The sequence below is a fragment of the Lepisosteus oculatus genome, chromosome 14, assembly GCF_040954835.1.
Source record: "Lepisosteus oculatus isolate fLepOcu1 chromosome 14, fLepOcu1.hap2, whole genome shotgun sequence".
NCBI classification, from domain to species: Eukaryota; Metazoa; Chordata; class Actinopteri; order Semionotiformes; family Lepisosteidae; genus Lepisosteus; species Lepisosteus oculatus.
In genome coordinates, this window is record NC_090709.1 from 53012106 (window position 1) to 53035643 (window position 23538).

The 23538-nt window shown below is 42.9% G+C and overlaps 1 protein-coding gene and 2 non-coding genes across 3 annotated transcripts; 1 reads left to right on the forward strand and 2 right to left on the reverse strand.

The window, feature by feature from the left end:
• Positions 1-13165: 13165 nt before the first annotated feature.
• trnay-gua (transfer RNA tyrosine (anticodon GUA)) lies at positions 13166-13253 on the reverse strand. Its single transcript is given in 2 exon segments — positions 13166-13201; positions 13217-13253. It is a non-coding gene; the product is annotated as a tRNA-Tyr (tRNA).
• A 752-nt stretch (positions 13254-14005) lies between these two features.
• Positions 14006-14317, forward strand: LOC138243012 (histone H4-like). Its single transcript, XM_069198509.1, has one exon. The coding sequence runs from the start codon at positions 14006-14008 to the stop codon at positions 14315-14317; it is 312 nt and encodes a 103-aa protein (XP_069054610.1).
• Positions 14318-14623: 306 nt separating this feature from the next.
• LOC138243817 (U7 small nuclear RNA) lies at positions 14624-14681 on the reverse strand. The gene has a single exon (XR_011192435.1). It is a non-coding gene; the product is annotated as a U7 small nuclear RNA (small nuclear RNA).
• Between the last annotated feature and the right edge of the window lie 8857 nt (positions 14682-23538).

The window sequence follows — 23538 nt, forward strand, 5'->3', positions numbered from 1 at the left end:
AACACAATTACAATAGATTGTACAGTATTTACAGTTTAAAATTAAGGTAAATATGTCCAAATATCAAAATCCAACTGCACAGTGCTAACAAAACAATGCTTGTCAAGTTCTCAAACAAATCCGCATTGTATTTTTAAAATATTTCAGCAGAGGATGTGACGGGAGTATAAATGACGATTCGACGATCATTTTTCTTGGGTAAATATGGTTTTCTGGGGAGTTGCGATGTTGGGCATTATTGGACATTTTTGACACGTGTTGAACAGTCGCATTTCCTACAAATATTAAAATGGCTATGGTTTAGCTGAGAAATCCAATCGACCTACAGTATGTAAAACAATGTTTACATCGCAGAAGAAAGCCGTCCCTGGGGGGACTTGAACCACCAACCTTTCAGTTAATAGCCAAACGCGATAACCGATTGTTCCACAGAGTCTTTCCTCAGCTCAAAAAAAAAATATCTTACCGTTTATTTTGCCAGCCGGTAATATTTCTTCTGCACTGATAACCAAGAACTGAATTTCATGTTTCGCAAGCTGTGTGAATTTCATCAAAAACAAGTTTTCCAGAAGGGAAATGAACACATGCATTTAACGAAATCAAGCTCTTTGTGAGTGCCCAAAATGGTACGTTCTGTACTACAAGATAAGAAGAAATACACGGCTGGGATTTGAACCGCGGTTCTTTTGTTTAATAAAGAGTCACTTTAACCAACTAAGCTACGGTGACATTACTTCCATCACCTTTTACACCCACTTGGACACACCGCTCTGAGACATCTGTGTTCAGAAAGCGCTGAACCTGCTCTCAGAGCAAATTGCCTCTTTTACATACAGTAGCAGCCCCGACACTGAGAAACGAAGAGAACTGGCTTTTATCTGGCATTTTTCATGTCCAATGCGTTTGACATCTCCCAAGGGCGACAGAGTTCTTTTGCAACACTATTTCTTCTTCTTTTTTATTTCTGTACGCTTTGATAAAAAAACGAGAAATCGTGCAAGGGAAAAAATGTATTTGTTTCATAGAGAAAACGTACACCAGGAAATGTTGTGTTGAGAAGAGGTGATTTAACATGATACGTAACCTAGTTTATCGGAGTAAATGCTCACCCAGCAAGGTCTGGAGAAGTTGGAGAGTCTGGTGGATGTGTTAATTATACGGTGTTGTGGAAGAAAACAGTCTTTCTTTGAATTCTCAATCAATCGGAATTCCAGTGCGAAACATAAACCCTTTGTCTGATTTAAAGAAATAATATTTTAAAAATCATAAAAAATCGGAAAACACGTTTCTCACTTTGAAATTTTAGACGGGGCGGTATATTACTAGTAGCGACGCTGAGCACACTAGGGGGGAATTCCGGTTATGTGAAATACCAGCAGTTTAATAAATAACGCATCTGATTTTGAATCATAAGATTGTAGGTTCGACTTCTACCTGGCTCGTGTAAATTTTATTCAAGCTCCTCAGTAATAGATGTCTATTATGTAATGAACCGCACCTAAAAGCAAACATTGGGTCTGTTTCCTTTGTTTTCCAGCATGAAATAGCAAATCGTTACAAAAAGTACCTGCTAATGTCCAATAGCGGGTTTTTTTTTTCAAATTACATTTTCAGGCTTCAGACACTTTTTAATAAAACAAAAGTGTCCGGAAACTCCCTAACTTTCAGGTTTGCTTGAACCTGTATTAAAAGAAGTTATTTGAAACTTCCAGGATTCCATTCTCTGATATAGCTGTCTCTAAAGACGGATGTGATGTTTCGCAGATGTGAACTGTGCCTTCTCTCTTGTGTTCAAGGGTATTCGCTGTGTGAGATCCTAACTGTATGTCCAGTAGGGCTCTATTTTGTTTAGATTATCTATGTGGTGTACAGATAGAACTCAACTACATGGTGTGAATTCCGTGTTTAGGACGAGCAGAACCTGAAAAACGAAAAGCAGACCTCAATGTGATTTGAACATGCAGCCTTCTGATCTGGAGTCAGATATGCTACCTTTGCGCCACGGCTATCAGCACCTTTGAATTTCCCAAAGGAGACAAATCGACTTCACACAAAAAAATCTCCTGTGAAGAGCGCCGCTTTTCCGAAGAGAGTCTCTTCATCCCAGACCACATTTTATTCTTCCTGTGCAGCTCTTGTGCAGGTGTTGTTCTCAATTACAGATCCAGGAACACTGATTTTTTTCCCCTATTTTTTTAACTTAAGTACCCCATGGTGCAACGGTAGCACGTCTGACTCTAAATCCCCAAGTTCATTTTCAAAGTATTTCGGAGTCAACTGATACTGATCAGGTTCTGCTGCTACTGAACCCGCAGTCTTCACCTTAAAGTTCAATTCCCCAAGCCTTTTGACCTTATATGTCCATCCCTTCTCGTCAAAACTCGTATTTTCACAGAGTACCCTTCAGAAATCGCAGTATAGAATGAAAAAACTCCAGTAGATCTCGGCCGCTGTTGGTGATTTTCCTTTAAAAATAAATGAATCTCTGGAAATTTTACGGAGTGTATCACTTTCACTGAGACCGAGAAGTGTTAAGCTGTACATGAGTCTTTGTGGTTCGGTTGTTAACCAAAAAGGTGGTGGTTTGAGCCCTCCAAGGGACACTATGAGCCTTTTAATGTACACACCCGTCTCACTTTATCTCCACGGCCGGTCTTGTACCGCAATCAAATACAGAGCCCGTAGGAGGCAGTAAGCTCGCATATATAGCTCACTGTGTATATAATGAAGAAGTAGAGGTTAGTTTCTCATCTGCGCGTTACAGAGCCTTACGCAACTCGTACTGTACCAATAGCTAGGGTTTGATCCCTGCACGGGCTATTAGTTGAAAAGCCATTGTAAATGACGTGTAAGAGATTTATAGATACTGTAGATCAGTGGTTCTCAAACTGTGGTACGCGTACCGGCAGTGGTACGTGGAGTGCCACCAGGTGGTATGCCAAATGACCCTGGAACTGTGTAGTGTGCACTGAAAAATCGGGACGGGTTTTCATATTTTGTATTTTAATACGTGTCGAATACGCAGCCTACGTACTACGATACAGTGCATGCTAATACTTCAGTGGACACAAGAGATACTCTGTAATTCTATACCACTCTATAGGAATGCGTGCTACGGATGCAAGTGACCAATTGTATTTAAAAAAAGCTATTGTATCTCCAGCAAATAGGGAGAAAGGAGAATGTGCGTGATTTTGGAACAATGCCAACATTGTAAACACAGGAATGCATAGAAATACGTGCTATGAACGCAGGCAATCTTGTGAGCACACGAAAGCGTGATAACAGAAAAATATTTAAGAACTGTTCGAATTTGAGAAAAATACACCAAGCGTCTCTGTGTTTCGCTCCCATGCGCATGAAATAAAAACTTTAAATAAATACGGAAATAAAAACAGAAACGCGGAAAAATGCAAGCTTGCGGATTGCTAAAGCAGGTAAGCTACACTATTTTTGAAGAACCTTATTTACCGTTGGCAAAAGAGCTGACACGTATTATGTGTGGAGAAAAAGCTGCTAAACAGCTCGACCTGCTGCCCCCCTCCCCCTGAAAGACACAGTCATTCAAAGAATTATTGAAATGAAGGATTATATCAAAAGTACACTGATAGAGCGCGTTAAGATGAGCAGATGTTTTTCACTGCAATTAGATGAGTCTGTAGTCGATTTGGCCAATTTGCTCGTTTACGTTAGATACGAGTTTGAGGGTATGTCCCATGAAGACTTTCTGTTCTGTAAACCGCTACCAACAGGAACTACAGGAGAGCACATATTTCAGCTTCTGAATGAATTTTTCGAAGAGAATGGCCTCGACTTGATAAAATGCGTCTGAGTTTGTACAGACAGTGCTAGAGCAATGACAAGCCGACATAACGGTGCAGTTGCACGAATTAGAGAGGTTGCTCCAGAAATTAATGTACGCATTACAACATCCACCGCGAGACCTTTGCCGTCAAGAAAATGCCTGACGATTTAATATCTGTTAGACTCTGTTGTGAATTGTATCAAGGCTCGAAAAATTAATTCACATCTCCTTTGCTCAACTAAATAGGCTCACCCCTCTCACTGAAATGGTGCTTTTTTATTAGTTGTTGTTAATGTTTTTTTCTGTAAAATACTTTGAGAAGCCACCTTTAAAGGCGCTATATCAAATAAAGTTCATTATTATAATATTTATTTCTGGGGTTCCTATGAGATGATGACTTGTAGGTGGTACTTGGATGCTTTGGTTGGATTAGGGGTGGTACTTGGTCCAAAAAGTTTGAGAACCACTGCTGTAGATACTTTATTGATCCCATGAGGGAAATTAATAAAGCTTATCCAGCTAGCTTTTATGTTTCACACTAAATTGCGATCTTGAAACCAAAATAATTAGAAATATGGAACACAACCGTTGTTCTCCAAGAAGGAAAGCTGTTTAACACTGACGTCACTCCTTTTTATTTAACCCAGATTGTGAAGACAACTCCACCCTATCAAAGGTAATTGTTGCACAAAAGTTGGAAAGCACACTCTGAATCCATCTGTACTGTATATTTGATTTCCGCGATCCGTTCAAGGCTGCTTGGTGCTTCGCAAGCAAGTCATGTTCAGGGAAGAAACTCAGTTTAGAGAACTACTGGTGCATTTTCACTCATTGAATTTGATCTTTGTACTCTCTTTTCATTCTCAGCTATAATATTTCAAAATTACAGTTCGGATTTGTTGGAAAACTTCACAGGCATTATTAAGTTAGGACTGTACAATTGTATTTTAATATCTTGGTATATTTACCTTCATTTTAATATGGATGTAACCATAAATGTTGTACTTTTGTCGTACATTTTAACTGAGGACGCACGACGACTATTATACCTTGTGATACATGCAAGACATCTGTAAACGAAGATGTAATTACAGTCAAATTGGCAATTAACAGAAAACCACAATTGTATAATATTATTTCTCTATGTCGATGATCAGTTGAAGGATTTGAAGAAACTATATATTATTCCTCGATATCGATGATCAGTTGAAGGATTTGAAGAAACAGCAGCGATAGCAGGTGATTTTGGTTTTGAACCCATCTTTACACCTCAATAATCCATTTGTCCTCGAAAAAAGAAAAGACAGGCATGTTTTGAGTCTCATAATGATCATCTTCTCGATCCAAAGAAACATATACATTTGATTCCTTCTGTAGTATTTTGGATTTTCTTACGAAGATCTCACGAAGTATTGCCAGGATCTATATTTAGCGTTCGGTAGCGATAACACTGCTGATATTGATTGAGTAGAAATCTATGATGTATTGACAACTTTATCTGAAGCGAGAAGTCCTAGAACGCTGCCTATGAAGTGTTAGGATTCATACCAAGATATACTTTTTGTTTTCAACCCAAAATGCTGCTATTGCATTACACATTATATGAACATTACCAGTTTTGGTAGCTTCTCTGCATGATTTTTCAAAACTAAAACTAATTACAAAATTATTTAAGATCAACCATGACAAAAAATTATAAATCAGGACTAATATTAATATCACCTGATGTTACTACAGAAAAAAAGATTTAACTGAAATATTAATAAGACTATGCAAGCCTAAAAAGTAGAACAATTCAATTTATATAACTTTTTTTTTAGAAATGGGCTCACACACCGGAAGACACTAATGTTTCTCTTCGTTAGAGTATGTGAATAACAGTTTAACCCAAAATGTTTGGAGTCCAGAGGGAGGACTTGCTCGCTGAATGATCTCTCAAGAAATCCCTGGTGAGATTCAACAAGTGTTTTCTTCAACAGCCACTAAAAGTCTGATGACCTTCTCTGGATTTCCTGAATATGACGTAAAATTAGTTCAAATCATTTGGTAGTTAACAGAACGAAATGCTTTGGAGGTACATTTAAAACAGCAGAGCAAGACTGTAGCACTTCGTGTGTGACTGAATTTAATTATGTAAACCTGGCTCTCTATGAACACGAGCAAAGAGTTCTTACTCAACAGAAGATTGCGATGTGAGCACAATAATATAAAACATCTGGAGACACCAGAGATTGAACTCAGGACTTCATACATGAAAAGCATGCACTCTACCACTGAGCTACATCCCCTATAGCGTGGGTGGTGGAACTGACTTAAAGATGTGCATATGTTCACTGACCACAATCCACCCTTCATGAATAATTGAAATGAATAATTTATTTTTATATCCAGTCACATGGGCGACGGTGGTTGATTCTTCAACGGGGGAGTGTGTTTTTCTACCTCCTTACTCGACTGTCTTTCAATTATGTTTTCTTTGAAACCTTTTTGCATCTTTTAAGTGCTTGCGATTAAATTACGCATAGAAAAACAGCAGTACAGTTGATGTTCATGGACCGATGCACACAACTCCAGTGATAAAGCCCTTTTGTAAATATTGTAGAAGAATGTTAAAGGGCGAAACAACGCTCCAACCACGTGAATGGTAACAAGAAGGATCGTGTTCTTATTTAATATGTGCTTTTGAATTGCCTTGTCAATACACACAGGCTTTAGAGATGGACAAATAATTTACAGTGGTGTTTGTAAACAAAGATGGAACATGTTATTTCTATACCAGGAAGAAAGGAGCAGACTCTTAAACTTTAAGAGACAGAAACAACACCTCATCACAGCTAACACTAATTAAAACGACATCACAACAGAAGAGTGAAGCCTTGAGTGAATCAAATTAGTTTTTGTTGGTCATCTGTGTCTTCATAACTTTGTAGGTGAGAGAGAGGATTGCAAAAATGTGCAGGTGCTTCTCAGAAGTGCGTTGGTGGTATAGGTTCCTTCAAATAACTGAGCCAGTGCATCCCCAAATCTTTTCAAGATGATCTGTGATCTGGTAACACATCTCCTGAAACTAACATTCGAGGTAGGAAGTGTGCTCTTAAACACCAAAACACTCAAAAAGGAAGAAGCAGATCTCTGTACACAAGACGGTAGTGCGATATTAGAATTTCAGAGTTCTCGACGGATTCAGGCTCCTTCTCAGAGGTCCTTGCTCGCCAAATAACTTTGCATCTGAGGAAGAGCACCACGGAAAAAACCCAACTCAACAAGAGAGCGCGTTGGTTGCTCTTGCTCTTAATGCAAGAAGCTGTTTTTTTTTTCCTCGCAATAATAATTATTAACCAGAAACAGCAGCACAGGTAGGTCGCATTTGTGATTATGTCACTTCTCTGCTTCAGCAAGGTCAATAAAAGACTCTGAAAGTAGTAAAGCAAAACTGAACTCAAAATCATATTAGGAATTCTGAGCGATATCTCCATACAGGTAATCCAACAGAACGTTGAAATATTTGAATATCATCTCTCTGTATATTGCGCTGCTTTTAACCCAGAGTAAAACTATTGGATTGAAGGAATGCTAACCGCTGGGTTAAAATGTATAGTTGTTATTTGGAGAAATCTGTAAACTCGTGATCTTATATGTTTTAAAAGACAGCACAGGAAAAAACAGTGCTGATTATTTTCCAGAGACGGAGCACTGATGACCTATCCAAGCTTATCGATAAAACCCACCCAGTGGATACTCTAGCAGAACGTCAAAGAACATTCACCTTTGTATCCAAAGAAACCACAGGAACAACATCAGGTAGCACAATAAATTCCCCTTTTAAATCTTTCCTGTAAGGTATGCTATGTGAATTCATTAAGTTAATCCTCTTATCTCTTTTGATCACGAACAAAGTATTTCTGATGGAGTGCTATGTTCAAAGATTTAATAAGCTTTACCCCTGCCAACGATTCAGCGTGAAGAATTAAAAGTTTCACAGACAAAAGCAGCTCACCACCACAGCCAATATTAAATGTACTTGCCGGTACACTATCATGTGCACTGCCTCAAAAGTGATCTCAGCAGACGTTGTTCCCTACATAAAGCTGAATGTGCCAAAGAGAATTTCTGTTGAGAAAGTCTATCTCTAAACACGTCCCGCAGCCTAACAAAAAGCGCTTTTACTGATCGTATTGCAGGTCTTAAAACAGTATCATTTGGCAGCGGTTGAATTCAAACTCATGCCCCCAGAGAGACTGGAGCCTAAAATCCAGCACCTTTGACCGCTCGGCCACGCTACATTCCTCCATAGCAATCTTCCTCACATTGCTGGCTTGGAAAATGCCGGGGGCTTCAGCTCTTGTCGTCGGATCTATTGATATCATGACATGTGGAAGTGACTGCACCTTCATCTTTCGAGATGCTTTCAATAGCACAAACGCTACTTTCACCGGCACAAACATAGCAATAACGAAGGAGGTGGGATTCATCCTTTGTGCTGTTTGTAGGGGCACAACTCTACGGTGATCTACTGACTTGAAGAGCAAAAATCAAAATCCTCTGCTATTACTGTTGCTTTTTTCATAGTTTCTTCAAATCCTTCATTTGAACGTAGATTTTGAAGGATATTGATGAAAATACCAGATAAATTGTGGTTTTCTTGTGATCGCCAATTTTTTTCAAATACCAGCCTTTTTTACAGTTCCTTGCGTGTTTCACAGGGTATAATAGCCCCCCCTCGCATCCTCAGCTAACATATTTTAAAATTACAATAGATTATACAGCATGCATGTTAACATTTATATTAAAATTAAAGTAAATATACCAGAATACATACAGTGCTAACCCAATAATTCTTGTCATGTTCTCCAACAAATCTGCGTTGTTATTTTAACATGTTTCAGCTGAGGGTGCAACAGGAGTATAAATGAATTTTCCCGCCAGCCGTTCAAAGACCAAATTCCATGAGTGAACATTATTTTCTCAGAAGTTGCCGGTATTGGACTTTGCCGGTGGTAATGAATTATGTCCACAACTGTTGTAGTAGTTCCTTCTTGAAATTCGACACGTGCAAAGCACTCGTAATATCATAGGTGTTAAAGTTCGCTGAGTCTATTCGAGTCATGGTGTGTATCCCTGCCTATCATTGGGAGACGGGTAGCTTTTTTACACTCAGATTCCAATCTTCAATGCTTTGTGTGAGAGCTTACATAACTTTCATTTTCTCACATTTTCTGACGACTGTTCCAAAGGGTCACCCTGTCAATTCTGAATACTTTTCAAAAATCTGCCTGCATGTTTGATTATTGTCATTTCATTTAGAAAAAGTTCAATATTGATCATAACTTAAGAAAATAATGATCACAAACAAAAAAGGGATAAAGATGCGAGTCGATCTTGAATCACAGCTGGGTGACACGGTCTTCTGTTCTGATATGGTTGTACGAGAAACAGGAGGAATCGCCAATCTCCTATAGAACATGAGTTGAATCAGGAGTGAGACATTTCGTATACTCGTGCATATGTCAACGCATGACCTACATCGTAAAAGTAACATTAAGTTGTCAGAGACATTCATTTATATACAAACAAGAGACAGACCAAATAATAATTCTACATTAGTTCAGGTGGGTAAACCTGAACTAACTAACTAATAAGCCTATTAATAATTCTACATTAACGTGTCCTACACTGATCAGACTAATTGACATGGTCTGATTCAGAGCCTGTGCAGTTCGTGCTAATTACAACAAGGACAGTTCTGAACCCTCATCACCGAACTGAGCACAAGTTCAGCTGTTCTCCAGTTTTGTTACGCATGGTTTTTCATTGCAATTGAGTTCAGAGCTGGAGCTGAACTCCAGACAGTACAGTGTGTAGCGGCGAGGCTTATTAATAAGAAAGAATTAAGTGTTCTGAGCCTTCCCAAATGAGGCCCCATTTCTCTGTTCATCTCTGTGGTGCAGCCACAGAGAAACTATTCATGCAAGATGTTTTCTTTTGATAAGGACAGCTCCCAAAGGGGGATGCACTTAGCTAAGCCTGGCTATCATGATCAATGGTCATCCATTGGCGCCTATCTGTCTAGGGAGTGCCAGTTGGACATCTGGACTGCATTACTTAGTGTCAGGACTAAGTGACTCATATCTCACCTTGATCAACCAATCAGGGACTGGTAGGGCCGAGTAACCCACGTGGGACTCTGATGCCCATGGAACTTTCAGCCAATCAATGAGCTGAAGTTCCTCCAGGTAAAAACAGGCAACACAGAGAGCCTGAGAGATTCAACGAGATTCAGTAAGATTCTGGAGAGGATTCTGTGGACTGTTCTAAAGGGAATTCAAAGGAGAATTCCAGGGCAGGACGGCCCAGGACCAGAAGGCTCCCAAGGGCAGGACATTCTCGCAGAGCGCCTCCTGACCATCCTGAGACTCAGCCCGGACAACCACGGAACGGCTAGTGTGTCCGAGTGCCAGATCCTTCCTTTGTTCTAAGAGTCTAGAGTGGAGGTTGCCAGAGAGTAACCAGCAGCAGGCCTCGTGAACAGGTCGGAACTGTGGACAGCTGAATCACTATTCAGAACGAGCTCTTCATCAGGAACGAACCGGTCTTCTTCCTGACTTGCTGGGACCCACAGTCATCTTTTCTCCTGTGCACAAACTTTGCTAGTTAAAGCCAACAGTGAGCATCAGCAGCGCACCGTCGCAAGCCGCACAGCACAGCCTGGCACGGAGCCAGAGAGCGCGGAGTGCAAAGAGTGTTTCTTTGTGCCCGCAGGAGATCTGAATCCCCAGAGATTGGATGAGTATTCAACTTCAATGCATTACAGCTCGAGAATTCAATTGTTATCCCAACCAGTTGATATCAATTTAATTCCTAAGAGTTATGTACTTGTTTCGAGTATCTAATGTAGAAGTTATAACCAAGTTCATTTATGAAACGGTCTTAATGAATGATATACTGAACGTATGTCCTCTTGATATATGTAACTCTTTGTAACTGATTGAATATATATCTTTTGTATTCTGATAACCCTCTCGATAAGATCTGTTAGGTTTACATGCATATTCTATGTATTAATAAATGTATCCTCGTGTATTAGTACCTGTGTGTGTGCGTTGTTTGAGTTATGTCGCATGGTTGGATTCTAAAGCCATCAAAAGAATCAACTTTGTGATTTACTGCTACAATTAATAATTGTCTCAGTAAATGCCCAAACCCTACAGAACTGGTGCCTTCAGAGAGCCACTATGATTACATATTTAGCGTCCCTGAACCGGTTTTCTTACAAGTGTTTTGGGTAAGTTGTCGAAATTCGCATGAGGCTGCATACAACTTACCTAAAGTGTGTTCTATAGCTTTCAGGTGGAGTTCTTTTATATAAAAGAATGTAAGTGGTATAAACGAAACAAGCCAGACGGCAGTCCAACCTACAGTATAATTTTCTGATGGAAGTCCTGACGTGTTATTCATTACGCCACTGACCCTGCTATTGTAGTGCTAAAATAAAACAAGTTTTCTACATTTATGTCTGTTTAAAAATTACTTTCTAAAAAAGACAAAGGGTTTGTGTGTCGCGCTAAAATTCCGCTTCATTTCGAATGCAAATAAAAACCATTTTGTTCCAAGAAATCATAAATTTGTCACATCCTTCATACTACTAATAAGTATACGAATAAATACTCGGAAGAAGCCGCTCAGGTATTAGAGAGATTTAAAATCAGATCGGAGGATTCAGAGTCCAGACTGCAAACCAACAGCTGACACAGGTCTTTTATAGAACCGTTTTGATTTCCTCTACTTTGTCCCCATGACGTCATTGTCCTGCTCACAGCCGAGCCCGACACACGTCTGGTTTCTGTCGCTGGGCGCTCACCCTGCAGTCCATGCGGGTCCTGATACCCCAGTACAATGACGGGGACACTAAACTGTAATCAGGTGCCGTCCTTCGGCTGAGATGTAAAACCGAGGTCCTCATTCTCTGTGATCATTCAGGAGAATGGTGGAGGGGAGTCCCCATTACCTGTAAAGCGCATTGAGTGGAGTATCCAGAACAGCGCTATATAAGTGTAAGCAATAATGATGATGATGATTATTATTATTATAATGTAAAATGCAATAAAAAAAATCAAACTTTGATTCAAAATAGATTAATGTAAAAAGTGATAAAGCTAATGCTTTTTTCAGGGCTATATCTACTTTTTTAAAAAAAAGCGAAGTCTGTCGTGATTGTGAGAGTTAGAGAATGTGTTCCAGCGGGTGCCTTCATATCATGAGCGTCAGTCTCGCCCGTAGCTGCGAGAAGGTTAAAAGCGCACAAGTGATCTGTAGACGATGTTCGGGGAAGAAATAATTCTGTTTTCAGCACAGGGAGTGAGAATGAGCTCAGCCCGGCTCCCAGCAGAATCCATTCTGGTTTGGTTACTGTTAGACTGTGCGTCTGAGGCTCTTTGGATCGCAACGTAAAAAAAACAATTGCTCACATCGTGTGACTTCCACGACAGGAAGGAAAGATATCACTTTAAAAAATCAGAACTGAAGATTTGGATCCTGGGCCTCAACTTAAAAATAAACAGAGTTTAACGACAGGAAATTGATTCCAGTTGTCAGATCACGTATACGCATACCTTAGCTTTGTGCAACAACCTGAAACTTTCAGGTACCATAAATAATATTATTGCTAAACATATGCCATTCTAATCTGCAAGCGACCAGAATATAGAATACGAATTTTTGTATAAAAATGCATTAAGTCCTGTTCTACACCTGCATGCTTTGGAAGCGCTGGCCTACCTGTATCAAAATATCAGATTGTGTTTCTGCAACATTTCGTGCATAGTACGCCATTTTATCTAAAACAGTCACAACGAGGGCTTTACATGCAGTCTGGGGTGTTTTCCCCTTCTATATTTTTGCCACTTTATATCGAACCTGTTATACTCCCAGAAGTGCACAGTAGCTTGTACTTAATAAAAATGTACAATTCACCGCTGGTATGAACAGATGTGTGCCGTGTTTGCCTTTGTAAGCATTTGTTTAAAAAATAAGTTCACAATACGATAAAAACACAGAAAGCACAAACTTTATAATACAACGATACAAAATCAATACCAAATCATTATGCCAATTAAGTAACTATCCTTTGAAAACAGAGAACACCTTTATATCTACAAAAAACTTGACATTTGTATGTATTTTTGAATTACAAAGCAGACAGTGTAGTCCCTTAATTCAAAGATCAGATCTTGGCCAAAACAAGACAATCAGACGTGGGCTGAATTCGGAACAGGAGCCTTTGCTTAGTCGATTATTGAGCTTTTGATCAATGTCTGAATAAAACGTTTTTAACTCTTTTATTAAATTACACGAAAAGCACCTTCCTTCAAGTCGGAATCGAACCAGCGACCTAAGGATTCCCTGTTGACTCCACTACAGTCCTCCGCTCTACCAACTGAGCTATCGAAGGAATGCTATGGCATTGCTTTCTGGCACATACTGCCCAATGAAGTAAAATGTGAAATGGGTGATTTAAATCCCACTTCGACATCAAGTTTCCAACTCGTTTCCTTAGTCTCATTTACCTTGAATTTAAGCCACGAACCAGGATTCTACTGTATAAACTTCCAGGGATATTACAAAATGTTTGATGGGGCATCAATCATTCCAGGCGGAAATTGATTCCTTTTTTTTCTCGAGGGATCATATTAAACATTTCATTAGTCTTGAGAGGAGGATCACCATGAGACACAAAACAAACAGTTTCTTTCTGTCTTTATTAGAAAGTAGCGTTTGTGCTACATTAATAATATTTTCGTGGAAATAAAGAAGTTGTAAATTTTAAAAATTTATATTTGAATCGAAATGTGGTTTTGAGTTAAATATTAGCATGTTCATGTAATTAGTTTGTGTTTGTCATTAATATATATATATTGCCATGTTACTAGAATTTGTAACTGAAGTTTACTAGTTGTGTTTTTTATAATGATTAGACATTTGAATACAATATTGTATATAATGTATAATTTGAACTACATATTGTTAAGGTGTGAATAATTGTATATTTTAAGAATACATTTCTAAAACAAATCATTGGCTTTATTTACTAGTTTCTACACCTATAAAAATCTTTCTTTGATGTATAATAGAAATCAAAGAAAGATGTCTATTATACATCAAAGATGAGCAGTGTGTGTCGTGTTCACAGCTGATAACTAGAAGATGTCTGGAAGAGGCAAAGGCGGAAAGGGACCCGGGAAAGGAGGCGCTAAGCGTCACAGTAAGGTTCTCCGCGACAACATCCAGGGAATCACCAAGCCCGCAATCCGCCGCCTGGCTCGCCGTGGGGGAGTGAAGCGGATCTCCGGGCTGAACTACGAGGAGACCCGCGGGGTGCTGAAGGTGTTCCTGGAGAACGTCATCCGCGACGCCGTCACCTACACCGAGCATGCCAAGAGGAAGACCGTCACCGCCATGGACGTGGTGTACGCGCTGAAGCGCCAGGGCCGCACCCTGTACGGCTTCGGAGGCTAAACAGGAGCGGAGCTTCACTACCGGACCCTGACGTATAAACCCAAGTGACCCAGTGACATTTGTCACTGCTGAGGTTGCTTTATGGGTCTATTTTCTATACTGTGCTGATCAATTGGAAATCAAATTGCAAAAAAGACCCGTTCCCACACCTAAGGTCAAATATTAGGAATCAAAACTGCTCGAGTGTATGGAAGCACACAGCTTTATCAAGATTTCCAAGTGCAAGATCTTTTTATTCATAAAAGACCCTATTTATGTTGTATGAGAAATATTAATATTAATACAGAATCTTTTTTCACCAAATAAATGGGCTTCCTGACTTTAGAAAGCCTTCTAGACAAATACTAAAAGAGCAAAAATTCCAGTTGGTAAATGAAATGAAAACACATACCCTACCAAACCTTGAGTACAGGCCATTCAGGATGATAATACAAAACCATTTATAATTCAACAAATAAAACCTGTCAACTGGTAATCACCACTTATCATAATAAAATAAGTAGCAATACACAGTAGGGGACTCTTGGGTGCAAGTTAAATCCATGCAAGAAGGGGGTTTAGTGTTGTATTTCCAAATCAGATATGCAAATGAGAGATCTGGCCCAGCCAATCTCAAAGCTCCCTTGGTCTGGAATGGAGCTGCTCCCCTCTTCTAGTTATTCACACTGGAGTTAGGTTACATATTAGCACATTTCATCTAACAGTTGCTGCAGAAACAAAAACGTAAACAAATGACCTGGACTGTGACCACACCTATTAGAATGTAGTTCAACAGATAACTTGTAAACCATGTCATAAGATTTTTTTTGTTCTACAAAATATACTTTATTCCGCAAAAAAAACATCTCAAAAGGAACATCTCACACATATTAACACTCCATGTAATAAAAAACAACGGCGGAACGGAGATTGATTGCATTGGTGAAGGAGGTGTCCCTCGGCACCGCATCCGTCGCACTTTTTGGCTGCCCGGCAGGTTTTTGCCAGGTGCCCCTCTTTGTTACAGTTGTGACATCTGACGATGTCACACGTGTTCTCCTTGTGGCCGGACTGTCTGCACTTCTTGCAGAAATCCGGCATCCTGGGGTAGTAATGGTACCCCCTGTCGGCTCCGATGTTGAAGCGGGCCGGGGGGTGCTGGAAACCGTCGACGCCCTCTAGGTCCTCTTTCAGGAGGACTCGGTACTGGCGTTTGCCGTACCAGACGCCACAACTGTCCCTGATCTCCATCGGTTTGCCCACCACAGTTACATACCTCCCTAGGAACGCTGTTACCAGTTCCATTGGTACGTAGGGGTTGTATGTGAGGACTGTGATGGTCCTCTGGTTTGTCTTCCTCATAGGCCCCGGCCTGAAATCAGAGAAACGGGGGTGCTTACCTTTTTCTCTGATCATTTTCGTTGCCTTTTCATATGAGGTGACCGTGGCCATGTAGGCCTCCATGTATCTCTCTGCCTTGTTGTCTTGCAGGCAGTAGAGATCTCCGGCCACCAACTGCAGGATCCCTCTCAGGAAGGTAATGAAAAAGGATTTCGCAGTTGGCATCGTCTCTGTTTTCTTGGTCCAGTGGAACCGGATCAGTGTCTTCTTGTCTGCCATCTGGAAAGGAGAAAAAAGAAAAAAGGAGAGAAAGAGAGAGAGCAAGGTCCTGTGGAGAGGAGGGTTTAGCTGCTAAAGGAGCAGCGAGTGAGCCCTAGACTTTGTCCTTGTGGGCAAAGCCCAGCTGGGTGCAGGCGCAGGAGGAGAGAGAGAGAGGGAGCGGATAGTGCTTCCGAGTCTCGAGGAAGAAAGTAAGCACCGCGGGCAGGCCACGAGTACCTACTCCCAGCCAAGAGGCCAAGGAGGCAGAGAGAGAGAGGGAGCGGATAGCGCTTCCGAGTCTCGAGGAAGAAAGCAAGCACCGCGGGCAGGCCAAGAGTACCTACTCCCAGCCAAGAGGCCAAGGAGGTGGAGCAAGAGAAAGGGGGAGGGGAGAGGAGAGAGCAGAGAGAGAGAACGTTGCTGCCGGATCCCACCCAGCTCAGCTGCTGCTTGGCCTTAACCCCCTAGGCTCAACCTAGGGCGATACCAGCTCAAGCACTCTTCAGGATCTTCGATCGCCTTCTAGAACTTTGGAAAGACAGGAACTACGGGCATGCCACTTGAACTTGATCTTAGCCAAAAGGCCGATAAAATTGGATTCCAGCTCACTGGCCCTGCAAAACTTAGTTCAAGACTTTAAACTCTCAGACACATATAGATTTTTATATCCCACAATAGCAGGATATACACGGTCAGGGAGGAATAGCAGCTCCAGAATTGACTATTGCTTTGTCTCAGAGAGAGTGAAAGTTGTTGGGGTCACTCTTCAGCCTGTCTTCTTCTCAGATCATCAGGCTTTGGGGTGTAGAGTGGAACTCCAGGGCGGGACTGTCTTTGGCCCAGGCCTCTGGAAACTCAACACAAAGCTGCTAGAGAACGAGGGGGTAGTATCCCGCTACAAGGAGAAACTATCACAGTGGCTGTCCTTGCAGTGTCTGTACGGGTCAGTAAGAGAGTGGTGGGAGTAGGTGAAGGTGAGGACAAAGGCCTTTTTCATGGCAGAGGGAAGGAAGGCTGCTGCCAGACGGAGAAGAGTGCTAGCCAGGAAACAGAGGCAGATGCAGCGTCTCTACACGAGACAGTGGCTTCGATGTGCTCGAGGATATCGACCCTTTTAAAAAAGGATGTCCGGAGCATAGCGGAAGAAAGTAGTCGAGGAGTGCTGTTAAGAATCAGAGTGCAGGTCTTGGAAGAAAATGAGAAGTGTACTCGCTTCTTTTTCAGGAAAGTGGTAGGCTCCAAGTCTGTCATGGAAAGTGTAGTTGATGAGGAGGGAAGAGAGAGTACAGAGCTGAGTGCTATCCTCTCCTGCATCGAGGCCTTCTTGTCACGGACGTCCAAAGGGACTAACCGTGGGGAGCAGGAGGGTGGAAAAAGACCCATATGCGTAGCGGCAAGACGGGAAAAAGGCCCGGGCTCATTAGTGCAAAGAGTTCAGGAATGCCGTATAGAAACCTGTGCCCTCAGGGAGCGGACGTGGGGCGCCCTGGTGCTAGGCGGGTCTCAGGACATCCGAACGTCAGTGCTGAGCGAGGACAGAGTGCAAGACCCGGAAATATATAGCCCAAGGGAAAGAGAGGGACAGGAAGGACAGCAGACCAGAAACTAGGGACAGGACAGAGAAGGACCGCCCTCTGGCTGCAGAGGGCGTGACACTTCTACTCAAGACTGTACAGCTCTACAGAGGTAAAGGATGAAGAAATTATTTTTTTTACCTCAAAGCTAGAAAAAGTTTTGAGTGAAGAAGATAGGGAAGTACTTGAGGGGGATTTGACAGTAGAAGAGCTGCGAGGCTATGGAGAGCTTACAGAAGGGGAAAACGGGTGCTGACAGGCTCCCTAAAGGGGCGTCTGCTTTTACTACTTGCACGAATGAAGGCAAAAAAAAGCCAATCGATGTGAACGAACGGCGCTTTACAGAGGAGTACTTCCTGACTGGATCGTTGATGAACGACAGAGGCCACTCCGACCTCTTCTCGGTTTTCTTCAATGACTTACTAAGGATTTTCTTCACATTCGACCATGCAGGGGAAGCCAGTTACACCAAAGCAAACGCAGGAAAGTGCATTTCAAGCAGAGACCAGGAGGGACTTGCTTACACCAAGAGTGGTCGGAGAATGGAACAAAGCGCCCAGCCCTGTTGCTGGAGCCGATTCTTGATGAGATCTTGGGCTCACTAAGAAGCCCCCTCTGGATGCTAATCTTTCTGTTGTTCTTGCAGGTCCTGCGCTGCTTTTGAGCCGACAGAGCTCGTCCTGGTCTGTCGGCACAGCACAATTGCAAATGATCGGCGCAGCGTACAGAATGAACGTGCGTTTGGTACAAGAGTGCATGAAGGCACCGGAAATACATTGGGAACAAATGACCGGTCGCTCAAGACCTCTGTGAAGTACAGGAGCGTGCAAAACGAGGCTGTTTCTGCAAGGTCTCGAACCAGGAACCTTTCGCGTGTTAGGCGAACATAATAGCCGCTACACTACGGAAACCTGAAGGGATCGCTGCTGGTGTCTCGCTTGCGTTTCGGGCTGAGAAAGGGACGCGTCACTTTAGGCAGGGGGCGCTGGAGAGAGGAACAAAGGGCGCGATGAAACAAAATGCCGAAACCCGGGATCTTTAGATCTTCAGTCTATCGCTCTCCCAACTACGGAAACGGTAAGAATACAGGCCCAGTGGCAGTGAGTATTCAACCTCATTGCATTACTGCTCCTAACCAGTTGATATCAATTTAATTCCTAAGGGTTATGTACTTGTTTTGAGTATCTAATGTAGAAGTTGTAAACAAGTTCAATTACGATACAGTCTAAATGAATGATATACCGAACTTATGTCCTCTTGATATGTGTAACTCTTTGTAACTGAATGAATGTATATCTTTTGTATTCTTATAACCCTTACGATAAGATCTGTTAGGTTTACATGCATATTCTATATATTAATAAATGTATCCTCGTGTATTAGTACCTGTATGAGTGTTGTTTGAGTTATATCGCATGGTTGGATTCTAAGACCATTAAAATAATCAATTTTGTGATTTACTGACACAAAAATAATTGTACCAGTAAATGCCCAAACCCCTACAGAACTGGTGCCTCGTGAGAGCACACTACAACAGTGTGTGATCTCATGTCCCAGCCTGAGGAGCAGACAGCTAGCCTGTCTCTCAATAATACTAATAATACAGTGTGTGATTCCCTGCCCCAGCCAGGGGAACAGAAAGTGAGCCTGTCTCTCAATAATAATACAGTGTGATCTACTGTCCCAGCCTGAGGAACAGACTGTGAGCCTGTCTCTCAATAATAATAATACAGTGTGTGACCTCCTGTCCCAGCATGGGGAACAGACAGTAAGCCTGTCTCTCAATAATAATAATAAATTATGTGATCTCCTGTCTTAGCCTTAGGAACAGACAGTGATCCTGTCTCTCAATAATATTAATCCAGTGTGGGATGTCCTGTCCCAGTCTGAGGAACAGACAGTGAGCCTGTCTCTCAGTAATAATACTACAGTGTTGGATCTCCTGTCCCAGCCTGAGGAACAGTGAGCCAGACTCTCAATAATAATAATAATAATACAGTGTGATCTTCTCTCCCAGCCTGGGGAAAAGACCGTGAGCCTGTCTCACAATAATAATAATACAGTGTGTGATCTCTTGTCCCAACCTGAGGAACAGACAGAGAGCCTGTCTCTCAATAATAATACAGTGTGTTATTTCCTGTCCCAGCCTGGGGAACAGTGAGCCAGATACTCAATAATAATAATAATACAGTGTGTGATCTCCTCTCCCAGCCTGGGAAACAGTGAGTCAGACTCTCAATAATTATAATACAGTGCGTGATCTCCTGTTCCAGCCTAAGGAACAGACAGTAAGCCTCTCTCAATAATAATAATACAGTATGTGATCTCCTGTCTTAGCCTGAGGAACAGACAGTGATCCTGTCTCTCAATAATAATAATTCAGTGTGGGATGTCCTGTCCCAGTCTGAGGAACAAACAGTGATCATGTCTCTCAATAATAATAATATAGTGTGGGATCTCCTGTCCCAGCATGGGGAACAGTGAGCCGGACTCTCAATAATAATAATTATACAGTGTGATCTACTGTTCCAGCCTGAGGAACAGACAGTGAGCCTGTCTCTCAATACTAATAATACAGTGTGTGATCTCTTGTCCCAGCCTGAGGAACAGACAGTGAGCTTCTCTCTCAGTAATAATAATACAGTGTGTGTGGCAGGCGCACGACGCAAGCTTGCGTAGCGATCTGCCGGTCTGGTGTTATGCAAATGAGGCCGAATTGCGTCCCGGGACATGCTGCGAATGCGCATTGGCGACTGCAGATGTGTAGAAAACGGCGCGCTCGTTTTCTCGTTTTGCCCACCCTTTTGAGTGTTAGTGTGGCGTGTGAGTGTGCGAAAGAGTGGGCCCAGCAGGAGGCGGTGGTGTGTGGGGCGAGGAGCTGGCCTAGGCTGCGCGCTTTGTGCTATGGGTGCGGGCCGCTTGCAGGGGCTTGTACAGCTCATACTTACCTGGCAGGGGAGATACCTTGATCAGCCTGTAGGGGGAGTAGTTGCATTGTTTTCTTGTTTTGTGGAAGCGGTGTTTGTTTTGCAGTTCACGAAATGGCAACATTTGGATCCCGCAAGAATGCTGTGCGTTTTGAGCTTTTGGATGACATCTTCATGGATCGTATGCAGTTCAGCACAAAAGTGTTGCAGAAGGAACTTGGCTTTGAACCTCGGCACTTGGATTTCATCTTCGCTCTCCCAGGTCAGAAAGCATTTGAGGTTGTTTTTACTACCTATTCTCTGTTTGAACAATGTGTGGATGTGTTTGAGGCAAAAAGAGGGAAAGTTCCTGCCCTTGAGAAGATCAACTTGCAGCCTCTGACACAGAGAGAGAGGAAAACGATGCATGTTGTTATGTTCTCTGAACTGGCAAAGACGGAGGACATTCACACCTGGCTTAACCAGTACTGCACCGTCCACCATGGAACTGAGGTTAGAGATGTTGACGGTATAAAAACAGGAACAAGGAAATTCGAGGTTCGCTTGCTACCGGACAATGTAAATGGAGGCTTAAGGCACCTGCCCTCTACAATCCAGCTGGGCGCCTGCAATGGCTATGTTTTTTATGTGGGACAACCAAAGGTGTGTCGGCGCTGTGGTGCTGTGGGACACCTGGCATCATCCTGCACTGTGAAATGCTGCAAGACCTGTGGCAAACAGGGACATTTAGCCTCTGACTGCTCAATGCTGCCAAAGTGCAATTTATGTGGCTCGGAAGGACACGTTTTTAAGAACTGCCCTCACGCCTACGCCAATCAACTCAAAATGAGAAAGGATGAGGCAGTGCTTGTTTCAGCCAAACCGGCCCAAAAAGCCAAAGCAAACAACAAGTCAAACAAAGAACCCTTTCTCAGCCTCCAGCCAGGATCAGTCCTGCTGTGGCTCCGGGGCCGGTGGAAGAGAAATCCACTACGCCCCCACAACTGCAGACTGCACCAGAAAAGCACGAGGGTTTGAAAACCCCCGAGAACAGCGAGGACCCCTCCCCCACTCCTGCTCCTCAGAACGAGGGCCAGTGTGGGGCCCCCCGGTGGAGCGGGTCCAACGAGGATACCCAGGATTCAGCCGAGCTGCTTTTCTCAGACTCTGCAAGTCCTACAGATGCCCTCCTCTCCTCCATCCAGTCCATCACGGAGGATCTGCAGCAGCTGGTGGGTGAGGGGGAAGAGGAGACTGGTGCATCGGCTGCACCCCATTACCCTCAGTGCTCCCAGGAGCTGGACTTGAGGAAAAGGAAAAATGACTCTGTTTTCTCCCCAAGTGAGGAGGAAGGAGAGCATGGCGATGGGGACAGCTGGAACCCCTCCACCCCTCCCTCTACCCCCTTCCTTGAAATGGACTCCGTGAACGCTTTTACTGCTGCCACCCTGATGAAGGCTCATTCAGAGGATGGCTGGCAGGAAATTGGTAAGAAGAAAAAGAAAAAGAAGAAGGTAACAGGTGAGACAGAAGAGAAATGTGTTTTGTAAAGACTGTTTCCACTTTCTTATGTAATATGGCTCTAAACATAATTTCTCTTAACACCAGAGGTATCAATGACAGAGTTAAATCCCAGTCTGTCTTTGATTACCTCCAGCAGAGAGAGGGATATGTGTTGATGTTGCAGGAGTGTGCTTTAGCCTATCAAGAGAGGTATAAAAGCTTTGAAGATAGGTGGGATAAAAGGCCTTCTGATTGGTCAGGGGACAATAACAACAGAACCTCTGGCGTGGCCATTCTTTTCAAAGGATGGGCATTCAAATTGAAAAGTATTCAGAGGGTCATAGATGGCAGGTTGCTGTGTGTGGATGTGGAATGGGAGACCGTTAACCTGCGTCTAATCAATGTGTATTGTCCTACTGACGTGGGAGGAAGGGTGGAGCTACTCAAAGCACTCACTCCCCTATTGTTATGTAGCACAGACGTGATAGTGGGAGGGGATTTTAATTGTATCTTAGAGCACACAGACAGGCAGTCTAGCTCTCCGATAAAATTGGATTCCAGCTCACTGGCCCTGCAAAACTTAGTTCAAGACTTTAAACTCTCAGACACATATAGATGTATATATCCCACAACAGCAGGATATGCATGGTCAGGGAGGAATCAGAATTGACTATTGCTTTGTCTCAGAGAGAGTGAAAGTTGTTGGGGTCACTCTTCAGCCTGTCTTCTTCTCAGATCATCAGGCTTTAGGGTGTAGAGTGGAACTCCAGGGCGGGACTGTCTTTGGCCCAGGCCTCTGGAAACTCAACACAAAGCTGCTAGAGAACGAGGGGGTACTATCCCGCTACAAGGAGAAACTATCACAGTGGCTGTCCTTGCAGTGTCTGTACGGGTCAGTAGGAGAGTGGTGGGAGGAGGTGAAGGTGAGGACAAAGGCCTTTTTCATGGCTGAGGGAAGGAAGGCTGCTGCCAGACGGAGAAGAGTGCTAGCCAGGAAACAGAGGCAGCTGCAGCGTCTCTACACGAGACAGTGGCTTCGATGTGCTCGAGGATATCACCCTTTTAAAAAAGGATGTCCAGAGCATAGCGGAAGAAAGTAGTCGAGGAGTGCTGTTAAGAAGCTGAGTGCAGTTCTTGGAAGAAAATGAGAAGTGTACTCGCTTCTTTTTCAGGAAAGTGGTAGGCTCCAAGTCTGTCATGGAAAGTGTAGTTGATGAGGAGGGAAGAGTGAGTACAGAGCTGAGTGCTATCCTCTCCTGTATCGAGGCCTTCTTGTCACGGACGTCCAAAGGGACTGACCGTGGGGAGCAGGAGGGCTGAAAAAGACCCATATGCGTAGCGGCGAGACGGGAAAAAGGCCCGGGCTCATTAGTGCAAAGAGTTCAGGAATGCCGTATAGAAACCTGTGCCCTCAGGGAGCGGACGTGGGGCGCCCTGGTGCTAGGCGGGTCTCAGGACATTCGAACGTCAGTGCTGAGCGAGGACGAGTGCAAGACCCTGAAATATTTAGCCAAGGGAAAGAGAGGGACAGGAAGGACAGCAGACCAGAAACTAGGGACAGGACAGAGAAGGACCGCCCTCTGGCTGCAGAGGGCGTGACACTTCTACTCAAGACTGTACAGCTCTACAGAGGTAAAGGATGAAGAAATTCATTTTT

What these genes read in the sequence shown, in the direction of transcription:
- LOC138243012 (XM_069198509.1), top strand. Translation starts at nt 14,006, where the DNA reads ATGTCTGGAAGAGGCAAAGGCGGAAAGGGACCCGGGAAAGGAGGCGCT.